Source organism: Petromyzon marinus, chromosome 34 (genome assembly GCF_048934315.1).
Source record: "Petromyzon marinus isolate PM22_M1 ecotype Great Lakes invasive population chromosome 34, UKy_Petmar_22M1.pri1.0, whole genome shotgun sequence".
NCBI classification, from domain to species: Eukaryota; Metazoa; Chordata; class Hyperoartia; order Petromyzontiformes; family Petromyzontidae; genus Petromyzon; species Petromyzon marinus.
This window is the reverse complement of record NC_133700.1, coordinates 12,478,262-12,491,337: the sequence shown is the minus strand read 5'-3', so window position 1 is coordinate 12,491,337 and position 13,076 is coordinate 12,478,262. Positions and strand designations below refer to the sequence as shown.

Here is a 13,076-nt window from a genome sequence, read left to right as displayed (position 1 = left end):
TTTGATCGCAACACAAGCGGTCGTCATCAGGAAAAGGTGGTTAGCTTCTAAAGGCAAACTGTTTATAAAGGTTTGAAACAGCCAATGTTAATGTAAGTGGTGGGCACCTCGGTAACCAGATGGCCACAGACTTCACTCTTGGCCAGTGCCAGGCTGCAGCCAGCTTGCTTCCTCGCTCCTGCCGCTCCTGGCATGCTCTTGTGGTCCCAGATGTCCCACCAGGCCCTGGTTCAATCCCCAGGTCGGCCGCTGGAAACATATAACAATAATAATGTCACCGAACGTTTCCCTATAAAATATCTACGTACTATGCCACAGTATGTGGTTTTGTCCATGATGACTGTCGCATTACCCTTGTCGGCTGAGAGGATGACGATGTCATCTCTCTAAACCATAGAGCTTGATGTATTTCCGACCATCACCTAGCCAGTGAACTGAAACACGTACACCAAGGTCTCAAGATGAATGGATATTCAGACTACACAATCCGTAAAGCTATCACCCCAACCGTTGGCAAAGAACCATCTGAGGACCTTAGCAAAACCATCACCTTGGCAAACATAGCAGGGGTCAGCAAAAAGATCTCCAAAATCATGAGCAAACACAAGATCCTGGTTCGATTTGACACAGTACATAAATTTCGTGATCTGATCCCATCTGTGAATGATGTGATCCCTGACATGCAATACCCCGGCGTCTACAAACTAAGCTATGTCTGCGGCAGTAGTTCCATTGGAGAAACTAAGCGACATGTCTCAGACCGTGTTCGTGAACATAAGGCAGATCTGAAACACAGTAGGACCAATACCTCGGCCGTGGCAGATCTGTTTTATGTGGTGGGCTCACGCGAAATTTATTTCTCTAAGACGAAGGTACTTTGCAAACCCACTGGCTATCAACAAAGATTAGTTCATGAAGCCATCCATATATACAGACAAACACAATTTCAATCCAGAAAATGGGAATAAACTGAGCAATCATTGGAAGGACGTTATCAACCAGTTTAAGTCATAACTGGCTGTGATGTTCCCATCCTACCACCTTCCGATGTTGTTATTTTCGGCTCTTTGATTTGGCATTAACAGGTTAAATTTCGATTTAAAGCTTTCGTGACTGCAATGATCCATCTTCTTTGGTTCTTTCGGTAAAGTCACTTTACCGAAAGAACCAAAGAAGATTAACAGGTTAAATTTCTCACCCTAACACAGCCACCGCGCTCGCTGAGCTCGAGGTTGCTGCTCTGCGTTCTCCCATTAACATGTTAATCTCTCACATTAACATTCTACTCTCTCCCATTAACATGGTAATCTCTCACATGAACATTCTACTCTCTCCCATTAACATGCTAATCTCTCACATTAACATTCTACTCACTCCCATTAACATGGCAATCTCTCACATTAACACTCTACTCTCTCCCATTAACATGTTAACCTCTCACATTAACATTCTACTCTCTCCCATGACCATTTTACTCTCTCCCATTAACATGCTAATCTCTCACATTAACATTCTACTCTCTCCCATGAACATTCTACTCACTCCCATTAACACGCTAATCTCTCACATTAACATTCTACTCTCTCCCAGTAACATGCTAATCTCTTACATTAACATTCTACTCTCTCCCATTAACACGCTAATCTCTCATTAACATTCTACTCTCTCCCATTAACATGCTAATCTCTTACATTAACATTCTACTCTCTCCCATTAACATGCTAATCTCTCACATTAACATTCTACTCTCTCCCATGAACATTCTACTCACTCCCATTAACATGCTAATCTCTCACATTAACATTCTACTCTCTCCTATTAACATGCTAATCTCTCACATTAACATTCTACTCTCTCCCATGAACATTCTACTCACTCCCATTAACATGCTAATCTCTCACATTAACATTCTACTCTCTCCTATTAACATGCTAATCTCTCACATTAACATTCTACTCTCTCCCATGAACATTCTACTCACTCCCATTAACATGCTAATCTCTCACATTAACATTCTACTCTCTCCTATTAACATGCTAATCTCTCACATTAACATTCTACTCTCTCCCATGAACATTCTACTCACTCCCATTAACATGGTAATCTCTCACATTAACATTCTACTCATTCCCATTAACATGGTAATCTCTCACATTAACATTCTACTCACTCCCATTAACATGCTAATCTCTCACATTGACATGCTACTCTCTCCCATTAACATTCTACTCTCTCCCATTAACATTGTACTCTCCCATTAACATGCTACTTTCTCACATTAACATGTTACTCTCTCCCATTAACACTCTACTCTCTCCCATTAACATGCTAATCTCTCACATTAACTTTCTAATCTCTCATATTAACATTCTACTCTCTCACATTAACATTCCACTCCCATTAACATGCTAATCTTTCACATTAACATTCCACTCTGCCATTAACATGTTAATCTCTCACATTAACGTGCTAATCTCTCCCATTAACATTCTACTCTCTCCCATTAACAAGCTAATCTCTCACATTAACATAACCACCTCAGGGCGCTGAACGTGGAGCATGTTACATTAACGTGCTCATTTTTTACTTGCCAGCCCTTTGATTGGTGGAAAACCCACCACCGTTGTGGTCGCTGCCCACCACCAACATTGGCTGTTTCAAACCTTTATCAACAGTTTGCCTTTAGAAGCTAACCCCCTTTTCCTGATGACGACCGCTTGTGTTGCGATCGAAACGTCGTAATGTTTTGTTGTTATTTTTTTTACCTATCTGCGTGACTTTACCCGAAAGACCCAAAGAATATAATAAAATACTTATTGTTCACAAGGTTTGCTTATAACCCAAAGACCATTCCCGTAACGAGTCTATGGATAAAAATTGCGCACGATGTTTTTTTTTATATCGAGCCATCTTACACCCAGCTTCCCTAAATCCATAGCTTCAGTTACTATTTAACATTTCTTAAGGCCCACAGAGTGATAATGTTCTTTCACAGTTATAATAAGTGTGACAATTTACTTCCTCCCATGAAACAAAGAGTTATGGATTGTGTTTTAATTCAATTCAGTAATCTTTTTTTTTTATCTCATTCGTGTTATTGTCTTATGTGAAGATTTCTCTTGCCCCATTATCCTACATTTTAATACAATTTTCATGGAATTTGTATGCAACGTTAAAAAAATATATCAATTCTCACACGTAACATTAGTCGCGCATCTCCTTAGCGTGAATGCCTGTTTGAATAAGTGCATCGTGATATGCTAATTATCTACGTACCATAAGTGACGATGTCAAACTTCATTAAACATGGTGGCTGGGTAGGTCATACGTCAGAACGTTGAGCTGACACGACTGAGCTCCTGGGTTCGAGTCACCTGTGATTAACCCGTAATGTCAAGTCTAACTGTTTTTATGGGCTTAGCCTGGTCACCAATGGCTTCCCGAAAACCGCGGCATGGATACCGTGCAGGAGAAATTTCGAATGTGGGGTGGGGGGCGGAAGGTGAGCCCCACGTTGCGGCAACAAGACACGCCCGCACTGCAGGTGTGGGCACGCGATCTCCGAGTAAGGGGGGCATTGGTGGCATTGGTTGTGTGTTTGGGGCTGGGCAAGGGGGCCGCCGGGACCGGCGCTCTTCACTGGAGACCACACTTCCCTCAGCGCTTTTTTGAGGAAGCGACGGTCACTGGCGCGACGCTCGCCAGGGGGGGCATCTCAGGACACGGGAGGAGGGGAGAGAGAGAGAGAAAAAATAACTCGCCGTTGCCCAAAAACGTGGCGCCCGCTCGCAGCCCTCGTGATGGATTATATTTGCCACGGAACTGGTCCACACGCCCCTTTGATGTGACTTTTGCTCCACAAAATATCCGGCTAAACTGGACCGGAGGACAAAGAAGGAGACGCGCAGGCCATTTTGCGTCGCGCCCGATTGAGAAACGCCCACCACGAGCTTTTCCGAGAGGCCTCGTGGACAGCAGGACCCGTGGATAAATCATCGGCGCAATTACACTCGTCGGCGCTCCGTCGCCTGCTAACTGGCCGGGTCACGGAGGGGCCATCCCACCCCAATTACGCTCAATTAGATTGCGTCCCCTTCACCGCCACCGCGCCACTGATGGGTACAGTTAATCACCGCTGGTTTTTATAATTTATGTTTCACTGAAGCAGGTGAGGGTCGTGCCGGACGTTTTATCTCATGCAGTGAAGCCTGCGATGAATCGCAGTGAAAACTAAATACGAATGTGAACAGAAGTGTAAGATAATGAAATATGTAAAGATCTCTTTATTTTACTGTACTTCCTTACGTACATTGGCTGCAAGTCTGTTTGTTCACTGCCAGGGTTTGACAAACCACTCCAGCTCAGTGGTGAGTGCGCCGCGCTAAGAGCCCAACAGTCAGAATTCAACGCCCGGCGATGGCTAACATCAGTGATGAGTGATGTCTAAAGGGACCTTTACCAACCCAGACTGAGCCGAATGCTATGGTCAAATAATTCCATGGTCAAATAATCCCCATGACCGATACTGTGTGGGGAGGCCTTCAATCCAGCAGTGGATTGATAAAGAGATGTAAATTAGATTATTAACTGTACACATTTCCCGAGTTTGAAGGTATCTTCTTTTGTTTGCAAGGCAGAGTTTGACAAACCGTTCTGCCAATGCCAGTTCTACTATACATGTTTTGACAATGTGGGCACTTTTTTTAAATGTGGCACGCTGTTCCAATCCCAAGTCGTGTTCTAACAGCATTACATCGCTTGGTGCAGAAACTGCAAACACGAGCAAATAATGTGAATGCGATGTGGCTTGGGCCCCGTAGACCTGCAGTTGGCCTTCACGAGCCGACGCGACGTTAAAATGAAGTCAATAAACGCAGAAAATCGTGTACACGCAGTCACAACATTAAAACCAAGAGCGCATCTCTGCTTTTTCTCTGATTGCACAACAGAAATAATATTATCGCTTTGGCCCAAGTGGCATTTATTGCAAAATAATTGCATTTATATCTCCCGATGAGGTCCCACGCTAGTATAAGGGGCCTCTTGGATTATTTATGTCGGGAGCAGATGCAATGGCTCTGGTTTGTAGGATTTGGTTTGGCGAGAGCGTTTGTCGTTTATCCGGCATGGCGTGCGGTGCTGTTAAGTTAGGCGACGTGTGTACGGGCCCTGTGCATGTACGGGAAATTTCTATTTCCACTTGGATTGAGTTTTTTTTTTCTTTTTCAAAAACCCCAATGAAAAATGTTTTTTCGGAAGTTTCCAGCCCCGGTGGCGAAATTTCATAGCGGTGAAGTGGCCGACGCGGTCGCTCAGAAAGAAACCAGAAGCCAGCGGTGGCAGGTGCCTCATTGTTCCACGTCCCACGTCCCACGCTGTCGCCCCACGTCCTCAACCCATGCCTCTCACCACAACCCCCTCACCCCATGTCACTCACCACATACTCCTCACCCCATGCCCCCCTCACCATATGATCTCACCCCATGCCCATTACAGAGTGGTCCCACATCCCATGCACCCCCCTCACTCAGTGCCCCCTGTACCCGATGGAATGGGCCCCCCCACTGAGACCCAGTGGGAGAGAGCCGTGGGTTTCTTGAGCAACTCCGCGGGGGACCCGGGACCGGATTTTCCAGCCGAGGTTTCCGGGGGGAAGCCAAGGCGCGTTGCGCAGCAGCAGCTGAGGGACGGGAGTTTTTGTGGCCACTGTTGGCGTGGCGCCAGACGCATTCTGAATTTAAAAAAGTTCTTAAAATAGACGTATTCCACAATAGCGTCGTTTTGTGCGGAGCTTTTGTGCATAAACGTGCACCGTGTGTATGGAGCATCACCGGGCCCATTGCTTTACGGGCGCGAAGTTGCCGCAGTGAGAACCGTGCTTGGGAACTTTATCACTTGACTTTACAGGGATAATTTGTTTAAACCATTCAGTGGAGAGGCAAAAGTAATTTTTTTCACTCATCTTGGACATTGCTTTCGGTAAGATTGGACCACCCTCGGTGCCAAAGTTGCCAATTCACTTCCGGCTTGTTCATCTGCAGCGAATGCAGCTTCGCCATCTTTCCGTGGAATCTCAAATTGCGCAGACAAACAAGTTCCGTGCTGCGACCAAACAGCGCGCTTGAATGCGTACAGCAACAAACTGCTTCTGACGAACCAAAAAAAGACAACAAGTTGGGGAAACCCAAAAAAATGTCACACTCGGCAGAGGGCACCTGTGGTGCAAACCCTCGTTTCGTGCCAGTGTCGGTACAGTGAGCGGAACGGCGTAGTGGAATAATAATAAAAATATGCCCGTGATTGGTTGGTACGCGCCTCCCACCCCCCAACGGCAATGCAGCCACGTAGGAAAGGGAAGAAATTCTCGGGGCTCCCGGCGAGAGGGAACCTCCCGCTCTCCCGCCACTGTGCGGGCCGTGCGCAGGTTGCGCACTCGCTTGGAGCGCGGCCGGCGGACGAGAGAGAGCAGCGAAAGGGCGCGCTAGTTTTTTGTCATGCCTTGGATCAGTGAGGTTTTGCGTCGTGAGCGATATGTGACCCGATAAGAATTCGAATTCGGCGGCGAGTCTCAATTCAGCAGCAGCACCTCAAGATGCCGGACAGCGGCAAGGGAGCGCGGGTTGCGGACAAAGGTGAATGGATGGATGTGTGAGAGGGCGGAGGGGATCTGTGTGACAACAGCGACAAGAAGCTGCGCTAAGGTGTAGCGGCAACAGCGTGGAGCATAGGCGATGGTGGGGGAGATGGACAGAGGGGAAGAGGAGGATAGTTTGGAGCGCAGATGGGGCGCCGAGTGTGAACTGAGGAAAGTTATGTCAGGAAGTTCGTCTGTTGTTACTGCATTGATATCGAATAATTGTAATTATTTCAGTGTTGATGCCTGTGGCCAGTGCATCCATAGGGCACGCTGCACAGGAAGCGGTCTATGCATTCAAGAGAAATAACAAATGTTGTTGTTGCAGCATTATTAAGTTGTGTCATAATTATTTCATGTTGCGATCATGGCATGTTATAGGCCACGCTTTAGTTCTTGCCTTGTGATTTGCATGCCCATTGCTCTGTGGGGTATGTGGTAGAGCATGGGCACCCTCCTTCGAGAGGGGTCATCAAAGTTCACGCCGTAACGTGTACCAACAACATTACCCTGCAATGAAAATCAGCCCCGTGGTAATCGCGCGGTGCACAACCCTGAACGAAACAAACGTACGCGCCATTTACCGACAGTGCTCTGGAATTAATCCACGAGAAAATGTGGCCTTGACGCCAAAAGTGGTTGTAGCTGAAGAAGACCGTGGCGTCATCCAACGCAGAAAAATAGATGTGAAAAGTTGGTCGACCATCGTTCGAATGCTCGCCATGGGTCGCAGGCCGTCTTTTTGCCGCCGTCTTCTTAGATCTGTCTCGCGCGTCCTCGTCTGGGAGCCTCGCTTGCCTTCGTAAATCTGTGCGCACATCCGTGGAACGGAGGTCGACAGTCGAAAAGGAATTTATGATTTTCGTCCAATTCTTTATTGCAGTGTCCGAGCGGCTGCAGTGTGATTTCTTTGAAAATGTTGGGAAAATAGGACCGTGTTAGGAACACAAATATCCATGGAGTGCGAAGAGGGCCATGGTTTAAGGCCACGGATGGATTTAAAAGACGGTGTCATGGAGGCCTTGGGAAAGACAGGACAGGGTGGTGAGGACAGAAATAGAAAGCATGGAGAAACATTGTCTGTGACCTGACCCTGGGAGTAGCGCCTGGACACAGTGACCAACAAATTACGATGATTTAGTTAATGGGATGCCACATCCAGAAAATGGAATGCTGTGACTGTGGCTCAGAGTGCTGCGGTGAGCAGAGGTGTCATTTGGTGTAATTAAGAGGAAGTTGTGTGTGGTCAGGACAGCCTTGGGAACACAGATCCCAGGCTGGCTCGCATGGTGTGTGTGTGCGTGTCCTTGTGTATGTGTTGTGGGGGGCGGGAGTGTAGTGGTTAGCGCACCCGGCCCCCGGAGTTCAGTTTCTGCTTCTGACCAATAACAAGTGGGGAATATGATTTAAAGCTTTCGTGACTGTAGGGATTCATATTCTTGGTTCTTTCGGTAAAGTCACGTAGAAGGGAAACAATAAAATAATAAAAAATATATAACAATAAAATTACCACGACGTTTCGACTGCAATTTTCTTGCTGTGGTTTTCACACCTGATGATGATTGCTTGTGTTGCAGTCGAAACGTCGTGAGAATTTTATTGTTTTATATTTTTATTATTTCATTGTTTCCCTTGTACGTGGCTTTACCGAAAGAACCAAGAATATAAGTGGGGAATATTTGAAACATCGCCACTGAGGAGACAAAGGCGGCCGGGCATGGTGCTGGCCACCCACCCCCAACAGGCGATTAAGGCTATAGGGGGGTCTTTGCCTTTGTACGTATGGGTGCGAACATGCATGCGCACGCGATGTCACATTGATGATGTAAACCTGACACACCGGTGCCATGTGAGTGCTATGTGAATGCCATGTGAATGCCCATGTGGGCTTTTGGTGACTTTATGAATGGAGGACGATGTTCCCACCCAAGTCGGGGCAGCGGACAGCTGCGAGCCAGGTCTGCAGGGCCCTCTGTGGTGAACGGGGAAATCCGTTCAGAAGTTAATTTGTACACAGTTGACGTGCGGCAGTATATATTTATGTATATATATACTGTATAAAGCAATAGGGAAGCAATGAGCCCGGTTTGACTGCAGAAAGTGCCGCCATTCCTCAGCTGAAGCAAGGGAAGCCTTGACATCTGTTCTCACAAAATATTTTTGTATTAATGACGAAGCACAAGGACATGTTTCAGCATTTTTGTGAGCCTGGCCAATTCGCTTTTTGAAGCAGCATTTAGCGTGTGCGAGAATAAATCTGAGTACTGCACGGGAGCAGGTCGGCTGTTGTGAACCGTGAGCACGGCCATGTGACGGTGGTGATGGGGGACTTCTCGGCATGCGAGGGGACGCCACTCAAAAGGCCCGGCCCAGCAGCAGTTGCCACTTTGGCCACGACCCCTTGACGAGCAAGGTATATATATGATTGATGTACGTTGCTCTTCTTTCGCACCGTGCTACTCGGAGGTGCGGGGGAAGGACAGCAAACGAAACAACCACTCGTCTAGCTGATCACGTCATTCGGTGAGAAGAACAAAGCTCAAAGTGTCGTTTCTGTCGGTGGTTTCTGTTTCTTCTGCGAGTGCGCGAGCCGACGATGTGAAACGCGATTTGTCTTGTGGGTTAGTGGATGATGAAGGTTTAGATATTGTAGAGGGGATAATTACATAAAGTGGTGTGTGTGTGCGCGCGCGTTTTATTATATAACAAATTATTAGGGCAGCCAAGTGGCTCCCTCGTCCCGTAGTTGACTTTGCCTCTGTTGAGAGAATACAGGCGGGCAAGAGGTGGAGGTAACTTGCGTGGGTTTCTAGAGGAATGCCTGCACAGGGTGCTGGCAACAACCGCGAAGGTTACGCTCCCAACCTCGGCGGAGTTTCCGTCTTGTCACGCAAACAAAACGCGGCGTTAAACAGCCGCGCGGGGCTGTTTGAGCTGCCGTTTGCGTAGCTGAACTGGAGGCAGAAAATTTAAATTGTGTCGAAGATTTTTGGGGGGGTTTTTTTTTTCCTAATTCCGCTGGGCATCGAGGTAGAGGCGGGTGTGAGGGTCTCGGCGTGGGCTTTGTTCGAGAGAGGTTTATGCGTCGTGCGTGCGTGCACGCTCAAGACAACAGTCGATGTACGGTGACCATTGTCCCTCCGTTGTCGTCGTCATCGTCATCATCGCCGTTGTCCTCATCATCATCATCGCACTCATCTTGGTCTCTGAGTGGCGTCCGCAGGTGAGGATTCCGAGTTATCTCCTTCAAATGTTCGAACGTCTCTCGTATATAAACCTTCACACCCCAGGCTCAATTGAGCGATCGGTGTTTGCTCATCTCCATCACTGGTGATGAGACAGTGGTGGGAATTCAGTATTCTTCTGACAAGAACCAGTCTGTCCACATGGCAACCACTCATTGATTTCCCACAAAGGGGTACTTAATTTATTCACTGCGGACGGATGATGATGATGATGGGTTGAGTCGATCATGGACTCGGCTTTGAACTCCTTGACCTTCCGCTCGTAAGTTGGGCATTCAGCCCTTGTGCCACCTGACCAGAGTGGTGTTCAGCCACTCAAAGGTCCTTTACAACAACAACTAAAAATGGGAATCTTAAAAGCCGCGGGGGCACTTTTTTAAAGGCGCGATTATTTATTTATTTAATCAAGTTGCTGGCGACCCCAAAGCGGAGCTTTCTCGCTCGATCACTCACCCCCCGCCTGTGCCTTCTCCGTGGCAGCGATTCATTTTTGTTTTCCCGTCAACTCCCGAGAGCTCCGTGCGGGTCCAGCCAGCGGATTTGTTCCGCTGTTCCCAATTATCCTCATTGTTCCGCTGTTATACCATCTCTCTTTATTGTTCTGCTGTTATACGAGCGCTCTTTATTGTTCCACTGTTCCCAGTGCTCTTCATTGTTCCACTGTTCCCAGTGCTCTTCATTGTACCACTGTTCCCAGTGCTTTTATTGTTCCACTGTTCCCAGTGCTCTTTATTGTTCCGCTGTTCCCAGTGCTCTGTATTGTTCCACTGTTCCCAGTGCTCTTCATTGTACCACTGTTCCCAGTGCTCTTCATTGTTCCACTGTTATACCAGCGCTCTTCATTGTTCCACTGTTCCCAGTGCTCTTCATTGTTCCGCTGTTCCCAGCGCTCTTCATTGTTCCACTGTTATACCAGCGCTCTTCATTGTTCCACTGTTCCCAGTGCTCTTTATTGTTCCACTGTTCCCAGTGCTCTTCATTGTTCCACTGTTCCCAGTGCTCTTCATTGTTCCACTGTTCCCAGTGCTCTTTATTGGTCCACTGTTCCCACTGCTCTTCATTGTACCACTGTTCCCAGTGCTCTTTATTGTTCCACTGTTATACCAGCGCTCTTCATTGTTCTGCTGTTCCCAGCGCTCTTCATTGTACCACTGTTCCCAGTTCTCTTCATTGTTCCACTGTTATACCAGCGCTCTTCATTGTTCCGCTGTTCCCAGTGCTCTTCATTGTTCCACTGTTCCCAGCGCTCTTTATTTTTCCACTGTTATACCAGCGCTCTTCATTGTTCCGCTGTTCCCAGCGCTCTTCATTGTTCCGCTGTTCCCAGCGCTCTTCATTGTTCCGCTGTTCCCAGCGCTCTTCATTGTTCCGCTGTTCCCAGTGCTCTTTATTGTTCCACTGTTCCACTGTTATACCAGCGCTCTTCATTGTTCCACTGTTATACCAGCGCTCTTCATTGTTCCGCTGTTCCCAGCGCTCTTCATTGTAAGACCCACGGGCCACTGGCGGGCCCCTGGTGTCAAACCCGATGGTTTCAAACGTGTGGCGGCCCTCGCACTGACGATGTCTTATCGGCGAAAGTGGCCCCCTCTCCTCTGAAGAACACGGCTCTGTCCGATACTCGTGTCGACGGCGTTCCTGTACCGCCTGCCCGTGCCACTCGGCCGGCGAGCCCCAGTCCCAGGTGTCGCCTCGTCCCGGGTTGCGCTGTTTGCCGGCGGGGTTGTTTTGTGTGCGGGGCCGCGCCGAGTCCAAAGGTGCGCGGCAGCGCTGAGCGCGACCGCTTTGCTTTTTATTTGTTTGCGTTTCTCTGGGAATTTCAAACTTCGGTTGTGTGTGTGTACAGTACGCCTTTTACACTCTTCACAGGTTCCATAGAACATTTTTTTAATGACTGTAATTAACGCAGGATTATTCATGGATTAAGGAAACAGCCTCCTATGTTTTATTTTGATGGAAAGTGCAACGTATGGGGGGTTGGTCGTTATTTCATGGTGAAATATATATTTTAATACATTTGTATGTATCCCTGATCACCGGGGAAATGTGTGCATCGGTTATGCGTCCATCGTGTTCTCGCTACTGGCCACATGTGCTTTGTACCGGGGTGGTCCAGATGTATTGTGACCCCATTCAATTCTCTTAAACGTAAATGTTTTCGTATACCGATTGGTGTGAAAACAGAAATGAACAAACAAAGGAGACAAATGTTACAGCTCAATTAATTGTGGGTCACGAGACATCTGGAACACCATCCTGACCAATGCACACCCGTGTGCTGCTGTGTGCGATACATATTCACGTAACGTTATTCTCGTTAATGCATCCGTGTAAAGTCCGCATGTTTACAAATGTGGTGTCCACAATTTGTGCACTCGTGTCTCGACATTTGCTGCTCGTGTACTGTTGTGTATGAAGGCCGCTTGTGTTGTGGCCGAAACGTCGTGAGAATATTATTGTGTTATTTTATTTTATCAATTTATTATTTTATTCTCATTCTACGTGACTTTACCGAAAGAACCAAAGAAGATGAATCATTGCAGTCACGAAAGCTTTAAATCGAAATGTTGTGTATGCTGTTGTGTAAACTGTTGTGTAAACTGTTGTGTATGCTGTTGTGTACACGCTGTGACTGTATTTTGTCCACTTTGCGTTTATCTGACGTGTTTATGCACTGTGACCCAAAATTCAAAACACATGGGATTGTTATATTTATTTATTTTAACACATTACATAGGGTTATTTAATATGTTCTAATAAATCGTCATACGGACTTCCAATAACAGTAATGCACACATGAATTATCTTTTGAAATTAATTCAGGATTATTTTTGTTGTTAAGGTGACAGCTGTGTAATCTGTGTACATCATCATCCCATATGTTTTGTTGTCTCATATTTGAGGTGACCCCCACAGGAAGAAGAAGAAACGTAGATATCAATAATGATAATCGATAAAACATTAACTTTAATACTAAACAGTTATAATGTTTTAATGCCAGTGTTAAAGCAAACGTACGTATTGTTTTACTTCTTTCGCACTGCACGTGTTCAACCGCGCTAATCGGAGGTGGGCAGGAAGCACAAGAAACTAAACACAAAAAGCACTCGTAGATAAATTAGTTTTCAAACTAGAAAATAAATAACCCCATGTGCCCTGACTTTTGGACCACCCTGTATGTACAAAGGGCTCTACTT

General features: G+C 46.7%; 1 protein-coding gene across 3 annotated transcripts in view; it reads left to right on the top strand.

Moving 5' to 3' along the window:
- LOC116948735 (zinc finger protein Helios-like) overlaps positions 1–13,076 on the top strand; it is a 72,591-nt gene that overhangs the window by 41,318 nt on the left and 18,197 nt on the right. Inside the window, exon 1 of one of the 3 annotated variants that reach the window (XM_032965761.2) lies at positions 3,386–6,632. The exons of the other annotated variants lie outside the window; for them this stretch is intronic. Within the exon in view, the coding sequence (XP_032821652.1) occupies positions 6,593–6,632 (40 nt within the window). The 5' untranslated portion in view covers positions 3,386–6,592. Of the gene's footprint in view, positions 1–3,385; positions 6,633–13,076 lie in introns of those variants that run through there. 3 annotated transcript variants of the gene reach the window in all.